The 22,949-nt window shown below is 36.7% G+C and overlaps 1 protein-coding gene across 1 annotated transcript; it reads left to right on the forward strand.

Annotated features, from left to right (window-relative positions):
* Positions 1–1,593: 1,593 nt before the first annotated feature.
* On the forward strand, positions 1,594–21,182 carry txndc12 (thioredoxin domain containing 12 (endoplasmic reticulum)). The gene is made up of 7 exons (XM_028811164.2): positions 1,594–1,801; positions 5,500–5,560; positions 7,955–8,007; positions 15,139–15,212; positions 16,028–16,097; positions 18,444–18,527; positions 19,429–21,182. The coding sequence occupies exons 1-7, from the start codon at positions 1,705–1,707 to the stop codon at positions 19,506–19,508; spliced, it is 519 nt and encodes a 172-aa protein (XP_028666997.1). The 5' UTR covers positions 1,594–1,704; the 3' UTR covers positions 19,509–21,182.
* The last annotated feature ends 1,767 nt before the right edge of the window (positions 21,183–22,949 follow it).

The raw sequence follows: 22,949 nt of genomic DNA on the forward strand, positions 1-22,949 counted from the left end.
TAAAAAATAAAACGTTTATACAAATAATTCATCTGTTATCAAATGTTTATTGAAACCATTTATTCAACTGTTGTTATCAATGACAAAGACATTATTTTTAGACTAGACAAAGAGCCCGTTTCGACAACGTAAGATGAAATGGGCACGAGTTTGTGTCAGCAGTGTATGACGAACAAATGATAAGTAACGAAGACATTGTTTTGTAATGATTGTAGTCCGCTTTACTCATTACTGTACAGGCTTGTACTGTTAGTTGATGAATTTTCCAGGCCTATAGTATAATACTGAATGATGAATGTTCCAGTGCAATACGGAATAGTATTAAGTATAAGAACCACAAACCTGATATAGGTGTATTGAATGAATGCGTAATTGAATCAGAATGTGTAATTAGGCCTCGAGCTGTAGTCGAAATCACCTTTCAGGCCTTTAGAGCTTTAATCGTTGTCGCCTTTCTCTTTGAATTTTTGCGGCCGTAAGCCTGCCGCGATGTTGGGGTTGAATGTCGGTCTCGTAAGGTTATTCGGGCAGGTGCGCAGAAGGCGACTGCGCATTCGGCTTCGGACGGACGTGAGTGAGTGAGGAGGCAGGCGAATTATGTATTAAGATAAATGAGTAGCAATGAAAATATGTTTAATGCATTGTAATGTATTGATTATTATATGTAAACTAAACGATAATGAATGCATCTCTAAAATATTAAAAAATTAATTTTTAACTGCTTTACTAAAGTCATCTTTTGCATAGTAGTTTCACCTGAACACCAGCAAAACCAAGGAGCTGGTGGTGGATTTTAGGAGGCCCAGACCCCTCATGGACCCCGTGATTATCAGAGGTGACTGTGTGCAAAGGGTGCAGACCTATAAATACCTAGGAGTGCAGCTGGATGATAAATTAGACTGGACTGCCAATACTGATGCTCTGTGTAAGAAAGGACAGAGCCGATTATACTTCCTTAGAAGGCTGGCGTCCTTCAACATCTGCAATAAGATGCTGCAGATGTTCTATCAGACGGTTGTGGCGAGCGCCCTCTTCTACGCGGTAGTGTGCAGGGGAGGCAGCATTAAGAAGAAAGACGCCTCACGCCTGGACAAACTGGTGAGGAAGGCAGGCTCTATTGTTGGCATGGAGCTAGTCAGTTTGACATCTGTGGCAGAGCGACGGGCACTCAGCAGGCTCCTATCAATTATGGAAAATCCACTGCATCCACTAAACAGTGTCATCTCTAGACAGAGGAGCAGCTTCAGCGACAGACTGCTGTCACTATCCTGCTCCACTGACAGACTGTGGAGATCGTTCCTCCCCCAGACTATGCGACTTTTCAATTCCACCCGGGGGGGGGGGGGGGTAAACGTTAACATTATATAAAGTTATTGTCTGTTTTTACCTGCATTATTGTCAATCTTTAATTTAATATTGGGTTTTTTTTGTATCAGTAAGGTGCTGCTGGAGTATGTGAATTTCCTCTTGGGATTAATAAAGTATCTATCTAAATCCATCAGCGTTTCTTTCATATATTTATGACTCCACCCGGTGGTCCTTTCCTCAACTCATAGAACCCGGAAATGCCTTCTCCAAGTAGTGACGTCACCTCCTTTGCGTAAACACTAGAGCGCCCGCTGGTTTAGCTGGCCAGCAGTCTGCCGGGTGCAATTTGTGCGACTGACTGAAGAGTCTAAGTAAACTTTCATTGAATTTTTAAAAATGTTGAAATCTCAGTTCAGTATCATTGCCTTACTGGCGACACTCTCTGTGCCGTTCGTTTTTGTGGAAAGGGTGGCTGCCGTAGACCTTGCAAGAGGTAAGGCGAAAAGTTCGTCCCTGTAATTGATCAGTCGAAAATTCGAGGCAGGGTCTGCACCACAAAGAATAAAGACATGTTGATACGGGTAAATTCTGAATGTGCTTCTTCAGGAGCTTGCAGCCAGTGGTCTTTCAAGCAGATTTAAAGTCTATCATCCGCTGTATTACTACGGCTTTAGAGAAACTCCTGATCGTAGTAAATGCGGAGAATCAAATGGCAGGGAGTCGTTGATTTTGAATATGAGGATTTGTCTCATTTTAGACAGGCTTCTGTCTTGCGGGAAAACTACACCTGCCATTCTTCACGGTTCTTATGTCAAAGTTAAAATCTGTGCCATTGCTGTGTAATGCAAGGATAGCTAGCTAATTAGTCCTTTGTTGTGGGGGAGTGTGGGTGATTCAGTTCAGTTTATTTATATATAGCGCACTACGCTGAGTGTAGGCGCAGATCACTGTGATAAGTTCTCGGGGAAAAGACACACTTTACACGTTACTAATGTAATGAGTACACCTAAAGGCACATACCTGCTTAAACACTTAGGAATACAAAGTGGCTTTAAACAAATTAATATATAAATTTACCCCTTAAGTATGTGTGCATTAATTAATTGTTACACTATGGACAAATCAAGTGAATAGTTAAATAAATGAAAATTTATTTCTGTGTCAGTCGTCTTTTAGAAAGGTATTGAAAGTAAGTTTATTATAGTGTGGGCCTTTTAAGATTTGCTCTGGTATGTGTTTGCATCCCAATATGTTAAATCATTTGTGCGAGTTATCCTGTGTGGCTTCTTTTTCATTCTCTAAGTATTACAGTCATTAAATATGAGTGTTAGCCTTCAGGCGATTTGTGTTGGATTAATATTAGTTGGTAATTTAGTAACATTTCAAAGTAGAATGCAATTTTAATATGATTCCATAGCAAATGTATGACTTTTTGTTTAAGTTACTGCTGACAAGAAAGTCAACTATTCCTGCCCTTATTTCAGATAAAAACGTCTTGTAGGGTGGTGTTTTCCAAGAGGTCCGGTTAAGAAAATGTAACGGGCAGCTCGAAAATAAATCAAGAGAATAAAAAAATAAACATTTACACTTGTCTTTTTCCGCATTCTCTTTTCGGATGGGAGGTGTTATGATGATTTCTGTGCTTTGTGGAATTGACTGAGAAAGAGTGTCACCTAATTGGAAGAATAAAAAACTAAGTTTTAAAATAGCAAAAAAGAGGAAAAATAGGGTTGCCCATGTTTTCAAGAACATTATTTCTTTTCATGTTTTTCGTCTGTTCTGAGTAGTTTCCCTTTTAAAGTCTGAATATGCGAATGTATATGGAAAGCAGCGCTTGAAGTGAATATTCATTAGTGGCGGTACGTTACAGTGATGTATTAACGTGAAGAGCGAGAATCGCACAGCAGTAGCATCGAGTGTCGTGACACAATTTCAGTGGTTTCCTCATTGAAAATTCAAAGCTCCCATCCCATCCCATCTAGACTGACGTTTCTGAGGAAGTGGGGAGGATGGGGTCACTTTTCAGCAACGCGTTTGCGACCTGTAGTTTAAGCGGAGTGCAACTGAAAACTAAAATGAGGTGGTACGTATAAGAGTGCTGGTAGTTAACATCAAAAAACAGTGCTCGTTAAGCACGGAGCTTTGTATCTTCCTTGGGCTTCGCTGAGGTTTAACGTTCCATTCCACAATGTGATCAAGTTGCATTTTTCCTATCCAGGACACCCACCCCACCCCTGTCTTCAGTCGTCCATCCATCCTATTGGTTAGTGGTTCTAAATGTGTGGCTTATCAATCGCTTCTGCTGTGTCCTTCATTTGCATAAATTATGCTCAAAAGCGCAGAGCATGTAAGTTAGCATAATATTAAATATCGACAAATAAGAAAATGTTGGATAATTTCCATTTTTCAATAACACCACCAAATTTAAGACAAAGCCATCAAGGTATTGTTTTAAATGTTGGGGTATTTACTTTTTGTGTTGTTGTGATGGGGGGCGGGTCCCTAAATATTGATACAGTATATTAAAATGTCCTGTCTTAGTGGATACCTTCTGCCCTAGATGTACCATCCTTCTGAATTTCAGTGTTTCAATTAAGAGAGATCATGAATGAATGAATGAATGAATTGGCCAACTTTGTATTTTCAGTTTAGATAGAGTAGGGCAGGGGTAGGCAACGTCGGTCCTGGAGTGCCACAGTATGTGCAGGTTTTTGTTCCAACCCAGTTCCTTAACGAGAACTCAATTATTGCTGATGAAGCACATATTGCTTAAGTGACATTTTAATGCTTCATTTTAGTGGTCTCGCTTGTTAAGGTTCTCCAACCTTAATTGCTTATTTCAATCTTAAACTGCTGCATTCAGTGTTTTAATTGCTCCTTATTAGCAATAAGATGTAAAACAGGGGTAGGCAATGTCGGTCCTGGTGAGCCGCAGTGGCTACAGGTTTTCATTCAACCCAATTGCTTAATTAGAAACCAATCATTGCCAATCTCAGACCTTATTTAATTTTATGGCTTGTTAGTCTGTGCAATGTAAGGCTTTTATATCGTAGATTTTTTTCCTTTCCAAGGATATCATCCAAATGATTTGAAGCCTAAAACAGATCATTTTCAGCCTGTCACATTTTTCTATTAAGTGTTTCATTAAATCAAACCGTGCATGATGAACACACACAGATGTAATTGGAAAAAAGCTAGCTGGAGAACTGCTGGCTGCTTTGTCTTTTACATCTTATTGCTAATGAGGAGCAATTAAAACACTGAATGCAGCAGTTTAAGATTGAAATAAGCAATTAAGGTTGGAGAACCTTAACAAGCGAGACCACTAAAATGAAGCATTAAAATGTCACTTAAGCAATATGTGCTTCATCAGCAATAATTGAGTTCTCGTTAAGGAACTGGGTTGGAACAAAAACCTGCACATACTGTGGCACTCCAGGACCGACATTGCCTACCCCTGGAGTAGGGCATTTGTTATTATTGTATGGTAAATGTTATTACCAAAATAATCTCTGAAAGGTATTCCAGGACATCTAGGGCAGTCTTTGATTTTTTTAAATAGCCTGTAATGTTTAATTTTGTATAACACACAACATAAATGCCTTTTCTTGTCAGTGTTTTAATTTATTTTGGACTCTGCAAGGATACCTGCTGCACAATCAATGAAATTCTTATGTTGTGTATTTTTCCCCTTCATTTTTCAAATAATATTTGCATATGCTTTTCAGTGTAACTGGAATAGCAGCTAATTGTGTAGCATTTATTTCACAGTCTGGAGAATTTGTTTTATATGTATGCTGTCATTTTTGGTATCCTCACTTAATATACTGGATAGATTGGTAGTCATGCTCTATAATCTGGATCTGCTTGTTTGTACCCTTTACTTGTTTTAGTGAAACTGAAAATCGTATACAACTGCCCATGGTGAACTAAAAATCTAGTAAATGTCCCCTTAATTATCTCTGAGATAAATTAACAATAACACCAAACTAGTAGCCTGCCTGTATAAAGTTGAAGCATTTATTGGTTTTTGTACTTTTATATTAATACCCTCATCATTTTTGTCATTTACATACAGTGAGTTAATTCTATACTTTGCTAATATAATCCAGCAAAGTGCAATATATAACTAAACCACTTATGTTGTGAGTTATTTCACTTGTACCTCTTTCTGCTTATACCCGTTTTTAGGATTTGGACATACAATTCACTGGCGGACTCTAGATGATGGGAAAAAAGAGGCAGAGGCCAGGTACATATATGTATGTCTGTATGGAAATCTTATGTAACAACCATTTTCATTGTCAGAATATTATTTTTCAACACATTATGGAGATTCCACAAATCTAAAGAATGCTTATTTAAGAAGTTTATTAAGTATTACTCTTGTTAGATTCCACATGTAAAGGTGACACATTTTGCCACTTTCACAAATAAAAATGAGAAAAATTGCTGCAGTGTCCAGTTGTAAAAAAAAAATTCATATAGACCAATCCATAAACAATCAAGATTATAAATGCTGACTTTAAAGGGGTTCCTAGGCTATTGATATTATGTTTAATAACTGTAAAAATAATATCAATTCCTGGAGATTTTTTTTATCTTTATTTATTAAGTGTCTTTTCTGATGGCTAGTGCCAGAAAGGCCTAGTTATATCCACTGTGATTCAGTGTTCTAAAACAATTAAACAAGAAAAAGTCTAAAGGGGGGAATACTTTTTATAGACTCTGTATATGCATCCATGTTCTTTGTTTTAATATCTTATCTTTCAGTATAAAACCAATTGTTTAAGGCTGTTGTACTAAATATGTTGTCTGAAAGTAAGCACTTTGTAATACAACTGCTTTGTATTTATTTCTATGAAATTAAGTCTGTAAGTTATGTGGAGAGGTAGTGCAGTAGTGCTCCCTCACAACTCCAGAAAGGATGGGCTTAAATTCTAGGCCCGTCACTGTTTGTGTGTCTCTTTGGGTATTCCAGTTTTACTTCCACATCCCAAAGATGTGACTGATGATAGTTGGACAATTATAAGTAAATTTGTGCTTGAGAGTAGAGTACTCTGTGATGGTGATTCAGGTTTGTTATCACACACTTAAATTTTGTTGACTGTTTCAAAAAGATGTAGTCATAACCATATTCTAATGAAACCCAATTAATGTAAAATATGCGAACAAACAAAATTACATTCAATAAAGGTTTTTTTCATTATCTTATATTTTATGTCAGTCAGTGGCTTATCAACTGAATAAAGGAAATCCTTTTGTCCTCTAAGCAAAACAAAGTCTACGTTTTAGAGGAGAGCACAAAATGCTTGGTTTTGGTCTAATGCTTTTAATTTTAATATAAGTCTATACATATATTTATATGGTAACATGTTATATTGTGAAAAAAGATACAGTAGATCTAACCACCCAGTGCTTTAGTAAATGAAATTAACCTTAAGTTAAAACCAACAGATGTTTGGGGTTATTCGGTGACTGAAAGACTATGGTTTATTGCAAAAAATAAAAACTAAAATTGTTGCAAAGTGCAGTAATTTATTTTACATACACTATACAGTAAGTTGACATTAAAACAATACAGCACATAAGATTTTAAGCTGCAAAGTATAAAAACATTAAAATAAATAAGCATAAATTGTCTATGTTACTGTAATTTTCAAGGTAAAACCTGGGGATTCTTACTGCTGAATCAACATTAAAAACAAATCAGATGGCTTTGATGTTTCCATCATCAAGTTCAATAACTTCTCAGCTATTATAATAGATACATCAGTTAGATTTTGTGCTTTACCGAAATCATAGGAGTGTTTGTGTTTTTTTTAAAGATGCACATGCAGGCATTTGTTAAATGTCATTTAAAATACCTGTACAGTGTTCTTACTGCTGAATCAACATTAAAAACAAATCAGATGGCTTTGATGTTTCCATCATCAAGTTCAATAACTTGTTCTCAGCTATTATAATAGATACATCAGTTAGACTTTGTGCTTTACCAAAATCATAGGAGTGTTTGTTTTTTTTTAAAGATGCACATGCAGGCATTTTGTTAAATGTCATTTAAAATACCTGTACAGTGAGAGATTTCAAAGAAAGAAGCACCTTGACAGCCTCCCTCCTCCTCAAACACGTATTGGTTTCCATATTGCTTAGCAGTAGTGGGAGGAGGAGTACAGGAAAGTGAAAAAGATGGGCCTAGTTCTGGCAGCCGACATAAGTGTCATTTGAATACAATAATGCAAATGGAGGAGATGGGGACACGCTCTACATGGGCCAAGACATTCATGTTTCTCCAGTTATGTGCTACTCTAGGCATTTGACTCCACTGCCTGCCCCAGGAACTGCCACTGAGTAAAATTTTAAAATTAAGTTTTGAGTGTAGCAGTGTTTACTGTCTACCATGATGAAATGAGTAGTCACAAAATATAGTGGATAATATCTTGTAATATATTAATGACATATAGCATTTTCACTTATTTTTAGTTTAGAACACTTAAATATCATTGTCATGTATATTTGTATTATCATAAATTTGTATTTTGGTTTAATATTTTTTTTGTATTACACTGTATACATTAGAGTTTATATGATATTATTATGATGAGCTTTTTTTTTTTTCTTTTTTTTTTGGGTTTACATTTTGTAGTGGCCTGCCTTTAATGCTGATCATTCACAAGTCCTGGTGTGGAGCTTGTAAAGGTAACTTGATTCCACTTTTTTTTTGGGAAGTTTACATTTACAGATGTCTAGAGATCACAAGCAACAGTAATGCCTGAAAGTCCATTAACAATATCATTCACTAGACTCACTTTATGAGCTTCAGTCTTGTGTGAGCTTGAATGCATTTTTACAAAATAACTGTTATTTGCACAGAATAAATTTCTAATATAATAATATATATATATATATATATATTTTATGTGTTTATTTAATTGGGTTCTTGCAGCTCCTAAATTATAATAAAATTCTGGAAAATCTCATTTGTGGATATATTGAGTTAAGGCCAGCTGAGAAGAGAGAAAATAGGGAAATAAAACAACAAATTAAAAAAAAAAATCTTTAATTACTAGGCTTACTGGCTGTCTTGCCCCTGGGTGGTGCATCATGTTTGGCTGTTAAATCTGTATTTCTTTCTTCACATCATTCTAAATGTGATAATCTTGGATCCACAATGTTGAAAGAATGTGCCAGCATATACCCTGTAGCTGTAATCATCATGGGCTGAAAATCTGAAAATGTTACCAGTGAATAATAAAAATAAAAAGTCATTAAAACTGACAGAAACAAATAGGCTGCAAAGTTGCCTTAAAAATGTTTATTCTAAATTAAGAAGTCCACAGTATGACAAATTTTAACTGAGCTGACGCATCACATTCATAAGCATACTCCATTTTGTGTATATAAACTGAAGTGTGCAATAACAGAAGACACATGTTCAACTCTACTATGCTTTTCCCCAGCCAAATACTTTCTCTGATAAAGGACCCCCACAAGCATAGCCCTCCTCTGGCTTTTTCACAAAAGCCTAAAAGGAACCAAGCCTTTCAACCAAAGAGCAACTAGAATACTGATGAATGACTATTTGCATGGTGCATACACAGATGGCAACACAAGTTTCCTTAAATAGAGGAAATTATGTCTCCACATGTAACAGGCTGCATATATTTAAAATATATTACAGAACACAAATTAGTCAAATTTTTTACAGTTCCAAATATTATAATATATACTATTGATAACAACTCCTGTGGAGTGAAATATATGAACTAATGGTATTAAAATTGGCTATTTAAACAGATGAATGATTTATTTTCCAGTATTATTGTACAGCATACTGAGCAAAATGCATACAGTACATCAATTGTCCAGCAAATCGTTTTTAAACTATTAAAGAGTGTTACGTGTTTCACTCTTCTCTGGAGCTTGCCATTTTATTTCACTCTTCTCTGGAGCTTGCCATTTTATTTAACCAATGGGCATAGATATTTATTTTACCCAAATAGCATATCTTACATTATTTGAATTGTGCTTTATCTGCCCCAGATAAAAATCTGTTAAATTGCTTTAAAATGTAATAAAACTGCAGTTTCTGCATTTATAATCTCCCATGCTTTGTAACTGTCACTCAAGTAGTGTTCTTAAATCAGCTGTCCTGTCAGAAGTGTCCTCACATAATGAATTTACTTATGATTTAGTCCTTTTTATTCTGTGATCATTGACAACTGATTTGACAATCCACCCATATAAGTACATTAGCACTGAACAATTTTGCATTACATTGTTGTATTGCCAGAAATCTTAAGACATTTTCATGAAGTTGACCACTTAAGATTTAAAATGAATACATAAATTAATATGTTCACAAAGTACCTATTGATTTTACATTTTATGTATCTTGATAGTCTTGTTTTGTTTGTTCAGAGTAGTGTTGGATTAGCACAAGCATTTTGACTTGAGCAGTGATACCAGCCTTTGGATGTCAGTACCAGTACCAAAATGGTTTCAAAGCAAATAATGAACAACTGCAAAACCTCCAATCTTACTCCAGTCTCCTTGGTGCACTGCACAATTCTTTGTCTCCCTGGTGGGCTACACCACCGTGCCACACTATGCCCTGCTTTTGATAGCCATAAAATTTCAGTTGTGTCAAAGCACATGGTTTTGTTTTGTGAAGTTTATGAAATGAACGTTTTGTCAAAACTGCAATGGAAAAAATTAAGCAAGACTTGCATAGATGGTCAACCCTTCATCTCACTCTAGCCGGAAGAATTAACATTGTTAAGATGAATATCCTTCCTAAACTTCTCTTTTTATTTCAAAACATTTCAATATATATCAATAAATCATTTTTTAAACAGTTAGATTCAATAATAACCTCATTCATTTGGAACTCAAAACACCCACGTATCCGAAGAGCGACCCTACAAAGACCTCAGGCAGAAGGTGGCATGGCTTTACCTAATTTTCAGTTTTATTACTGGGCAGCAAACATACAAGCCATAAAAACCTGGACACAAATAAATGCACATACACAGGCTTGGTCTGCAATAGAAGTAAAATCCTGTAGTACTTCTTTATATTCCCTGCTCTGCTCTCCAATAAATGAAAGTTATCGCAAATATACTAATAACCCAATTGTGCTTTACTCACTCAGAATATGGAACCAAATTAGGAAGCATTTTAAGATGGAAAATCTTTTATCAGTGGCACCTCTGCAAGAGAACCACCTCTTTCAACCTTCGCAAGTATATCCAGTTTTTAATACCTGGAAAAGTTTTGGGATTAAAATGCTCAGAGATCTTTATATAGACAACATATTTACATCTTTTGAACAATTACGTTCAAAATTTAACCTCCCAGCTACACATTTCTTTTACTATCTTCAAATTAGAAATTTTGTTAAACAGAAATTGCCCGATTTCCCCCACCTTGCACCCTCCACAATGCTGGAAAAAATACTGCTCAATTCCGAGGAAACAAACACTATTTCCGCAATATATAAAATCTTATTAGAGTCCCTACCTTTCAAAGATCCAAGAGGACATTGGGAAGAAGATCTCTTAATCAATATATCAGAAAAGGAGTGGAAGGTAGCAAAGCAGAGAATTCACTCGAGTTCTATATGCGCAAAGCATAGAATTATTCAACTAAAAATTATATATCGAGCTCATCTGTCTCGCTTAAAACTGTCCAAAATGTTTCCAGGCCAGGATTCAACCTGCGAGCGCTGCAACCAAGCTCCTGCCTCACTGGGTCACATGTTCTGGGCCTGCACCAAACTAACATCATTTTGGACAAAAATTTTTAAGTGCCTCTCAGACAGCCTTAGTATCACAATCCCTCCTAACCCACTAACAGCTGTGTTTGGTGTCCTTCCAGATGGACTTGAATTGGAGAAGGACAAGCAAACGGTGATTGCATTCACTACACTCTTGGCACGCAGACTTATTTTGTTAAATTGGAAGAATCCTAATTCTCCTCTTATAAGTCAGTGGGAAACTGATGTTTTATATTATTTGAAATTGGAAAAAAATCAAATTTTCAGTTAGAGAATCTGTACAAAATTTTTTCAAAACTTGGCAGGATTTAATCAATATTATTTTAGAATAAGAGAATTAACTATTATTGCATTTAACTCCCTTCTCCATCTCTTATTTATATAGATATTTACTTCTCCCCTTCTTTTGTCTAATGTTGCCTTATTAAAAAGCTTAAAGAAATTTTCCTTTAGCTAAGCTCTCCTTCTCAGGGGTGGGGTTTGATTTGTTTTCAAATTTGTTGGGTTATAAATTGATCTGTTTGTATGGAATGATTACAATGAAAATTAATAAAATAAAAATATTAAAAAAAAAAAAAACTGCAATAGTGGGTTTTTGTGGTTTGAAGGGAAAGCTGACATTTACTTCCCATATCTACAATACTTAAATGCTGCCACCGTACTGTTTTGAAATTTTTTTTTTTGGTACTTTTCCAGTACCGGCATACTGCCCAATCATTGTTCTGAGTCTCCTTGCATGCTGCAAAGCTTGTACTGAACCTCAAAACTGTTCATGGCTTTTTGCATTTTATAGTATTCCATAGTGACAGAAGAGCTTCTGCTCTTTTACAGGACTCCAGACAACCTATACTTGTACAAGCGATCAGTTTGCAATGAAAATAATCATGATAATAATACTCTTGATCAATGTGTTTAGTAAGCAAACATTCACGACCCTTTGGTCTGTGATAATTGTGACTTTTTTTACACCTAGCTTCTTTTAAGAAGTTGTCATGCAAATTGTATATTCAGTATCTAGTGTGCTCCACCCATTTGGTCTTAGCTGAATTTGTGGAACAAATACAATCTACATTCCAGGTGTTAAGCATATTCTTTTATAAAAACAATTCTTTAATTTTGTTATAATTTAATCATTATCTTTCCTGACTACTGCTTGCAGCAACTCTTTATAAAGAGATTCTTCCTTTTGTTCCTGCATTTAATCAACTTCTAAAAAGCAGCAACTGTCTGCGGTCCTGTGAGTGCTCACTTCACTGATGTAAAGGTTGTTGCCCTACTTAAAACTGCGCCTGTTTTTAAACTTAATGAAATGAAATATGCAATTGCATTTTTTGTTTAATAAAAAGAAAATATTAAATTTTTTTACCCAATGACTTACATTTTAAAAAGGTTCTTTTGGTACATGTCTTTTAGTATGAATCATTTTTTAAATCTGACATATTTAAATTTGTATTTTGAGCATATCTTTGGAAAAATTCAAACATTTTATTATCCCCCTTCAGGCATTGTATCTAAAATTGCATATGATTCCTTGTATAAGTGCAACTAAGGTAAAATGCAGTCTCAAGAGGATCGTCCCATTATTCCTCCTGCAGCTTGCTGCACTTTATTTTCTACTTTCAAACCTAGCTTACTGCCCGCTTACAAATTCAGGGGTAGCTCCCCTCCCGGTTTTAGGCAGGTTGTCAAGGCTCCACATCTACTAAATCTTCTCAGCCTCAGGTGTCCATGAGCTAGCACACGACCACCCTGTACTTTGGCATCGAAACAAGGGCCTCGGTATGTGGCTGTTATGCTGTTCAAAGCACCAGTTATATACAACAGGAAGAACATGCTTCCTGGGAATGTGTTCTTTTAGAATTGCGGGTCATAATTTCAGATTATACATATGTACATTCTAGTAATCATGGCAGAGATATTAAGGCAAGAGAAATATGGCACAAAAGAAGGGATATATATATATATATATATATATATATATATATATATATATATATATATATATATATATATATATATATATATATATATATATAGCTTGTCTGAAAACCCAGCTTTTTCTCCTGATATACATTACAGTATATAATTTGTACATGCATTCAACTGAAGAGATGGAACAAAGCAGTTGTCTTACATTTCTTTATTGGAGTCGAGTTTGGAGGCATTTCTCTTAGACATAGAAGCCATCTTGAGCAGATGGAAGAAGTCTAGGTCAATGATGCTGTGACAGGCTTTATACCCTCACTTTCCACTGACCAATAATATGCATGAATTAGGCTCTGTTTAGCACATTCAGTGAGGCATTTGCAAGTTCTGCTGATTTATATATGGATTCGGCTCGCTTGCCAGAGCAACTGCTGTAATCACCAACATTGGTTTAAGGTTCTTTTTCACAATCACAGCTGCCAGGAAAAAGTCCGGCTTTGATCAAGTCTAGTACTGTATACTGTAGCAATTTATTTGTGATTTAAATGTGTTTTATTATGTATTAAATGAGGGTAGACAGGATTAAAAATGATTATATTAGAGGGACTTCACAGGTACGAAAGTTTGATGACAAAGTGATTGAGGCTAGATTGAGATGGTCTGGGAACGTACAGAGGAGGCCTTGAGGGGTACATTGGGAAAAGAATGTTGAGGATGGAAGTGCCATGCAAGAGGAAAAAATGAAGGCCAAAGCGGATGTTTATAGATGTTGCGAGGGAGGACATGAAGGCAGTTGTTGTGGCGGAAAATGATGTAAAAGACTTAGCAATGAACGAACCCCTAAATGGGAACAGCTGAAAGAAGAAGAAGATAATGATACACATTGAAGTATATCCATCCATCCATTATCCATCCTGCTGAATCCGAACACAGGGTCACAGGGGTCTGCTGGAGTCAATCCCAGCCAACACAGGGCACAAGGCAGGAACCAACCCCGGGCAGGGCGCCAACCCACTGCAGGACACACACACACTAGGGCCAATTTACAATAGCCGATCCACCTAACCTGCATGACTTTGGACCGTGGGAGGAAACCGGAGCACCCAGAGGAAACCCACGTAGACACACAGGGTGAATATGCAAACTCCACACATGGAGGACCCGGGAAGCGAACCCATGTCTCCTTACTGCGAGGCAGCAGCACTACCACTGCGCCACTGTGTCGCCCACACTGAAGTATATTAGGCTCACAAATCACAGTATCTCATTGTTATTTTTTTATCTCTGCTTACAAAGAGGTATATGTACGATGTTGGTTTTCTAAGATGGTGTGAGTATTGTAACATGGCGTAAAACTGCACAGTTGTGTCACATTCCACGGACCTCAGTATCGATTTATGTGAAAGAAAGATTTATTAACATTATGTGTTTTAGCCTTTGGTAGCATACAGAGAATGTGCTTAGTGCATGTAACTACAAATTAATTCCATGTAGTCACCACAATTTGTAACTCGTATTCAAATATTTTCAAGCAGGCATTTTCATCTAATATGCAATATTCAAGTCTCGATGAATTATAACATGACCTTTGGTTCTCTAACTTTAATAAATGGCAAAATAAATTTCCACTGTTCTGGTATGTATTGTTATACTTGAGTAGAATGTGCTGCTGATTTCATTTGGTGGAATCACGGTAAGCAATGTTCTTATTCTCATTTTAAAATTGTGTTTACCAAGTGCCTCAATCATTCCTTCCCTCAAATATATTTTAGTGTACAATTCACTATGGATGTGGTTTAGAGTACATGTTGTCCACTCCATAAATAGGATTAAAAGGCCTTTATAAAAGACACCTGAGATGTTAAATAAGATTATGTTTATAGAAAAATTTTGCTAAATCATAGGTAATTTATGTTGTGTCAGAATGAGAAGAGTGATCTTAAAAGAAGTGTTGAGTGTATTCCTTAGTGACTGATCACATTTTTGCCTGTATTAACAAAAGTGAACCTGTCTTTTTATGCTTTTTAGTTTGTTCTGTAATTTTCTGTTACCCTTAATGTTTTTAGTTAACAGTTTTAAATTGGAATAATGATATAATTTATTTGCCATCTGAATTTTCCTATCAGCCTTAAAGCCAAAGTTTGCAGAATCTCAGGAAATCTCTGAACTGGCCCACAATTTTGTTATGGTAAATCTAGAGGTGAGTGTTTCACTATCTTGATTAAGATCATTGGGGATTTTTAGTTACCACTTTTTATAGCTTGTGTACTCGAGTTTCATATCTGTTGTGATCAATCTGCTTAGAGTTTATTTAAACAAAGTGTCAATATGGCACATGGAATAACCTTCATTTCGCTAAACAACAATTAACATGTTTCTAGAAAGAAAACTGTTTTGTTTTGGCCATTTTTGAACCCAGAGTTGAACTTTAGGAATGTCAGTGGCTTGCAGCCCAAGCAAAAATAAAGTTTTATTGAATGGAATGACAGGTTTCTCAAATAACCAGTTAGCATTTAAACATGATTGGATGAGGTGTGAGGTGAGAGAGTTTACCATTAGAACACTAGAGTGATGCCTGCTGAAATGGAGATGTGCAGTCATATATGAATAATACATTTATAAACCTGTCATTTCAAGCAGTAATAGCCAACTGCAACATTAGTATGTCTAAGATATATTTTTAAATCTATTTAATGGTATCTTCATTAAAAAGAATAATCAATTTCTGTTAAACATTCTGTATGATTCCAAACTTTAGAAGTGTTTAGGTATCTGTGTGTGTGTGCATATATATAGTTTGTGTGTTCTGTATATGTATGTCATAGTATTTTGTATATTAACTCCTCAAATATTTTACTTTCTTAAATATGTTCTCTCTATGTCTGTCTTAAATCATTTTTATAAGATTTTATAGTTGTGTTTCAAAGTTCAGAATCTAAAGATCTAATATGTAAGAGAATAAGATTTATAGTAAGAACTGACCTGAGTGTTACTTTGCATTCTTTAAATAACCAGGATGAAGAAGAACCAAAAGATGAGGAATTCAGTCCAGATGGTGGCTACATTCCTAGAATTCTCTTCTTAGGTAAGTGGGGAAAAAAAGTTCATTGTATCTCTTTTCATATCACTGGATCATTTATTGCTCAATAAGGGCTTTTTAAATTTTTTGTCATCACCACTCAGCTTCAGTTTTTTTTTTTTTCTTTTTTAAATTTTTTCCTATGTGACATTAACAAACCATCGTTAGATACATTCAAGCCAGAATTAAATGAGCAAGTTGGTTCTCTGTGTGCATTATACAGTCAGTGAGTGCAATATGCATTGTTCATTTTTAAGCTACAGTTTATATATTTTCAACTAGGGGGGGGCAAGCCCCCAATCTCCAGTCACGGCCAGTCTGCCGCTTGCGTTGTGAAGAGGGGGGCTGAACGCACCCCAAGGAGATGCGGTCGCTCCTCCAAAACCCCCTCTTAAATGGTGATACAATGGGAAACGATTTTTTTTTTTTTTTTTTTAAACCTCCTTTTTGCTTGATCAGCTGCTGGTTACCTGCTGCTGCTGCTATGTCACGTGATCTGCATCTCATGCGGTGCTTCAAACATTTAAAAGCCTGTACAGCAGCTGTCCTACTCTTTGTCTTTTATTTCCGGCCCCGGGCATGGTTAAATCTCTTGGCACTCTTGGTTAAGTCTTGTCTCGTGGGACGAGAGTTCTTGATATTTTTTAGTTTATAATTTAAAAACGGAATAAGAATCTGAAAATCTAACAACATCACATTAAAGTTTGATAAATTCTGAAAAGAATGATACCAAACATATATATGTATGCTTTAAAATAAGCCCGATTTAAATTGTGACAAAAAAAGTGACATAAAAATGTCACACAAAATCGTTGCACTTTTAGGCTTAGGATTTTATATATAGAGTAGATTTAAAAAATAAATTTTCACTGTCCGCTTCAAATGTACCAGTTTAGTGGCAAAGTTTTGTTTTGTTTTTTTTTTTTTTTTGGTTTAATTTTTTTAATATATTTTTTTTTAAATCGGTCTGTAATATCTCCCTGTATACTAGTCTTCTTGCATGTATGCTAGTAAAGGGCGTTAAAGGTGGTTCCTGCTTTTTAAAATGCTTTTTTCTTTTGTGTTCTCCTAAAGGCTTGTTTATACTTCACGCTCAGAACGCTTACGTGCCCGCATCATGGTTGCCACGTGTTCCCAACGTTCATTTGACGCGTCCTCTGAGCAGGTCCTCAGAAATTAACGCGATATGTACGCGAGTTGCAGTACCAGCAAAAAGTCGGGGGGCACAGTGTGCTAAAAGTTGAAATGTGACGTCAGAGTCTCTGTTTACTATCAACATGTGACAGAAAGCTGCTATGCGGATCCTACAAGATTGGTGTGCGCGCTTTGATGTTTGATAAATGGTTCAATGTGGTGAAGCAAAATGCCGACATACAAATACATTCGTGGTGCTTTTATATTCAAGCGTCACATATTCCCGATCGTAATGACACGACACATTTTAAAAGACTCGCATACCACCATCTTCTGTGCCATCTTTTTTTCTCTAGGGCTTCCTCCTGACCTGACAGCAAACAGCAATAGATCGCCACACAGAACACATTAAATATGATATTCCAACTCACTGTACATTTAGAATCCTTAGATTTATACTTGATATCACTTTCATGATGAAATGCATTAAATATGTATGTTACATTTTACAGATAAATCGTTAATTTTGTTTAAATAATGAATACTGTTAATAATTACACACATGAAGGTGATACGGTGGCAGAGCGATAGCACTGCTGTCTCGCAGGGAGTCACGTCGCTGGTATTCTCTGCCTGGAGTTTACATGTTTTCCTGCTGGGTTTCCACAGTATGATCCGGTTTCCTTCCAAAGATATGCAGATTTGGTGACACTAAAATGACGCTAGTGTATGTGAGTACTTGTATTCACCTTGCGATGAGCTGATGCCCGTCCAGGGATTGTTTCAGCCTCGTGCCAAATGCTTGCTGGAATGGACATATCCCTGGATTGATGGATTTAATCATTAAACATCTTTTTCAGAGATATTGCGGTAAGGTGTCATCGGAATTTAATGGCCGTTCCTGGCAATTCACAACACAGCGAAGCCAAACATGTTCTCACTGTGATAATATCTCGCACTGCCACCTGGAGAATTCCTCCAGATTTCCGTAAAGTACGCTCGCAAGTATAAACAGTAAAACGCTTGCGTAGCAAAAGCGTCCGCTGCAGCATGTGTCACATCGCGTGAAGTATAAACCTGGCCTTAGTGGTAAGACAAATTAATGGTATTTGTCCCTTTTCCTGAATTGTGTATTGATCCGAATTACTATTTTGTGGATGCACATGCAAGTAGAAAAATACCATTATTTATATTCTAGTCTATTTATTAACTTTTTAGATCCCACTGGAAAAGTTCACCCTGAAATCACAAACAAGAATGGAAACCCAAATTATAAGTATTTCTACAGTAATCCAGAGCAAGGTGAGAAGGTTTACATGTGAAGTTCTCCTTGCGTTTGCATGTTTTTTCCTGAGTGTTCCCAGGGAGAGCAATCCATGTATTCAAGGGAGACCACATCAACAATCTTTAGAATAATTAATGTTTTAAAACAACTAAGGGAAGTACAGTTTGTTTAGGGCTATGTGCATAAATTCAATTGATTTCAGTGTGTTTTCCTATAACACTCTTCATTAAGTGCAGAGTGTTATGAGACATTCTCAAACAAAATGTAAGTTAAACTTTTATAAATAACAATGAATACACAAAGACAAAATAATTTGAAACTGATTAACATAAGTGAAGCAAAGCAATATATGTCCATTAATTAATTATTGAACTGCCAAACTATAGCCAGTTGAGAACGTAGGAGAAGAAAAAAATACCTGTCCTGAGCAGTATCCTTGGAGAAAATAAATCTCTGGAGGCTCCACGGTCAACTGTAACAGAGAAAGTCAGACACAGTTACAGTCCTAGAGACCTTGGCCAACTGGCTTCCCACCTCCTCCTGACAATTCAACTTTTTGTCTGTTCAGTGCATGAGTGGGCTATATAAAGAAATGGTGGCTCATCCAGAGTGTTCCTGTCTTGAGCTTGATGCTTTTGTAATACATTTTGGCTCCAAAAACACTGAAAATTAATTAAGTAGATTTGGTGATGGATGGATAGATGGATGGATGGATTGGCGGACAGACGGACTCTGCTTTGTGGCTATGGAATGTCTCTGTGTGCTTCTAGAGGCCTTAAATTCTTTATAGCTCCAATAACACTGATTAAATATATAGCCCACTGTGTATTGCCGCCTTTTTCATCAGTCCTTTGTAGTTGTAAATTTAGCAATGCAAATGAAGCATCAGTTTTACTTTTTTTTCCTTTCTTTCTCCAGTTACTGCTGCAATGAAAGAGGCCCAGGAGAAGCTAACTGGAGATGCCTATAGACTGCATCACCCAGTTGATGAACTCTGAATTCTGAAATCCTTGTGCAGCGGTTTGGCTCTAAGAAAAGTGAACGAGAAGTACAGATGCCAGAAGCCATAATTACACTTGGATTTCCTCCAAACCCTGAACATTAGCCTGTTGTAAACATGGTTACTGTCAAACATCAAAATGTGCAATTAGAGCAAATTAGGAAAACCAAATATTTAACCTGTTTACACAACATGTTTCTCAACATCCTTAAGTAATTTCTAAAGTGATGATTAAATGCTATAGACATTTTTTCACCACTACAAAAGATGGCAATAAATTAAAATTTTTATATACTGTATCCATAAAATTGGAACCTACAATAACTTCACCTTTTCAGTGTTTTCATATATGTTGGCTGTGGATGAGGTGCTAGACTTCTAACTTTTTTTGGCAGATTGTGTTTGTTGCAAGAAGTTAATTGTTTTATTCCGTACTCGCCAGGTGCTACAGCTATTGATTAATGTCATGGTCTCAGCTATTAACTGAACCTCAGGACACCACTGGTGGGAGCTCCTGTCCCCAAACTGCTCTAGAATGTCTGCCTCACTTCTAGTTAACAACATATCATATGCACTCAAGGGAGACATTTTGAGCAAACTTCAGAGCAATTAATGTTTTGAAACCATTAAGGGAAGTACTGTTTGTTTAGTAGGACTTTTAGACTTTTGTAAGAAGGATACTTTTTCTTTGTTTAATTATTCCGTGTTGAAGTTGTTGTGTGAATTGCTGTCTAAAATTGATAAACACTCCAAGGTTCTGATCTTTTTCAGTCTCCACTATTGAAACATGGAGTCTTTTAAGCTTTCTGTGTTACCTTAGTTGTCGAGTCCTTAATTTCTTCAAGTCTAAGTAAGTGGGAAATTCGTATTGTAAAATCATTTTGAATTTGTTTTTTATAAGAATGATAGAATTGTGACATTCTCTGTCACACATTCAAAATAAAAGGACTACTGTACTTGTGCTATTAGCATGTGCAAGGAGAAAGAGCTTTCATATTGACACTAAGTTTGCATTGCCTTGCAGCAGGCTCTGTTACAATGGGGTAAACTTTGGATGTACTGCTGTAGGATCGCATGTTAAGTATTTCTACAGTATCTAAAGCTGGAATTGGATATGTTGTTGTGCATGTAGCTATACAAATCATAGCTCGAGCCATTTACGTGCAAGATATTAAACAGTTAAGAGGTAAGTAGAAACAGAATCTCACAAACACAAATGTGTCACTGGGACCGTGGCCTGAAAAGGGCTCATCAGCTACTCTCCAGTCATTACTTTCCAGTGATCTGGTAGTCTGCTATTGCCAGGGGGGCGGATTGTCTGACTCGTACAACATACTGTGCAGCTGAGAATTCAGTTTTTGCGTTTTCCTGGACATACTGATATTTTAAAGGATTTGTTTCCAGTTGCTAACCAACTTTGAAGCATTCTAAACACTCCCCTTTTAGTGCTGAATCTTTAGTACCATTTTCTTTTTATTTCCAGATTTTATCTTTCAGTGCTTTACCATTATACATTGTTTTGGCTTCTCTTTTGCTGAACACCCCTATGTTTTGAATTTAAACTGTAATTATCTTCAGCCTACTTCTTTGAATGGTAATTTACATTTATTTCCGTTTTGAAGGAACATTTTGTCTTTATTACAGAAAGTTAATTAAAATGTTGAAGGAAATTTGTTTTTTGTGTTGACTGTTATTTAAAAAAAAAGTTTAAATGTTAACTATTTGTTCTTTTAAATTTTCAGATTGATTTCACATTTTTTGCATTGTGCACAAATGTTTTACAGCTGAATTATCACCTTAATTGAGCACTCTCGGCTATTGAAAAATCCTCATCCCATCCCAATTTTTATATCTGTTGTTAAATTCTCTTACCAACGTTCAGTTTGCATGTACTTTACATAACACCCTCCGCATTCTCACCACAACATAGTTATATTTTTAATATCAATTTTGCATGCAGTCATATATGAAATGTTTTTATTTGAATGGTATATAGAAAGCTTGTTTGAAAAGCCGCGTCTTTTTTTAACTTGTCATATTTTCAGTTTGCCACAAGATGGCTCTATGATGCAAGTGTTTTCACTGTCCAAGTTCTATCAAATGTTGTAACCTCTTCTGTACAGTTTAATGCAAACTATTGTAAGCATTTGTGATGCCAACATAATTCCTCAGATTGTTTGAATTTATAAACTGAAAGTTTGTTTTTAATGCATTTGGTTCTCAAATCTAAGTTTAGAGAGTTGTGGTAAAAGGCGCTATATTGCGCCCGACCCGACACAGACTCACACTGAGGCATGTGTAAAAGCACAAGGATCTTTTTTTTTTTTTTTCTTCACCTGTGGGGCACGTCTTCCCCGTGGACCCCACAAGCAATACACAGCCCCAAACCACAAATACGCCCTTCTGTATCTGGCATCACCACTCCTCCCAGGCAACCTCATCCTCTTCCTCCCGATTCTGGCTCCTGAGTGGTGAATTCTGGCCCTTTTTATAGCCCACCCGGAAGTGCTCCAGGTGCTTGATCACCTGTTGCTAATTGCACTTCTGGGCGGGGCTGTAGAGGTGTCCAGGTTGGCTCCGGGATCCATGCAGCACCTCCTGGCGGCCACCCCAGATCTCCACAGGGTTGTGGAGAACTCTATCTCCCATGGAGCCCTGCGGGAAACTGAGGCACCATCATCACCCAGGGAGGCTGCCACCAAGTGTCCCAGTGGAGGTACTGAGGAGCCCATGGCTGCTCCCCCGGAACATATGCAGCAGGGGTGTCCCGACCGCCCCTTAGAGTCTAGTAGTTTCCAGACTTTTCTTTACGTATTCGTGGAGATGAGTTGCTGACATTACCTGAACTACAGTACTTGTTTATTTACATCCCTCATTTTTTCCCTACATCTTTTAGAGTCTGTGCCTGTAGTCCTAGTTTTGATTGTGAATGATGCTCCAGCACCTAAACAGGATTAAACTAGTTTGAAAATGGATAGATTAATATGTACGTGTGCAGGTATCCATTCTGCTGTTCTCATTCTTAATCAATTGTGGGAACTAGTGATGAGCGAACTCCCTTGCGTCCGCTTTAAGTCGAGGTCAGTGGAATCACAGGAATGTTCCTGAACTTCACAAACTGCATTGAAGACAAAGGAGATGGGGGAACTGAACTAGTTACGAGTGGATTATAATGGACCACTTGTGTTTTTAAGTGTCTCTGAGGGCTAGGAGAAAGTTTGTCAATTACGCTGAACCAATTATTGTGCCCGAATATTTGGTCCGAGATGTGAGGCAGCAGTGCTAACTACTGATCCTGTGTGCCTCAAACATCAAAAGACGCAGAAGGAACAAATACCACAACCAAGATGCAGCAAATGGCCACAAACTAGCAATAAGCAGATCAAATGTTACGTCGTCGTGCTTCTGGTGTTTCAGTCTTAGGGGACACATTGGCCGT

Source organism: Erpetoichthys calabaricus, chromosome 10 (genome assembly GCF_900747795.2).
Source record: "Erpetoichthys calabaricus chromosome 10, fErpCal1.3, whole genome shotgun sequence".
Lineage (NCBI taxonomy): Eukaryota > Metazoa > Chordata > Cladistia > Polypteriformes > Polypteridae > Erpetoichthys > Erpetoichthys calabaricus.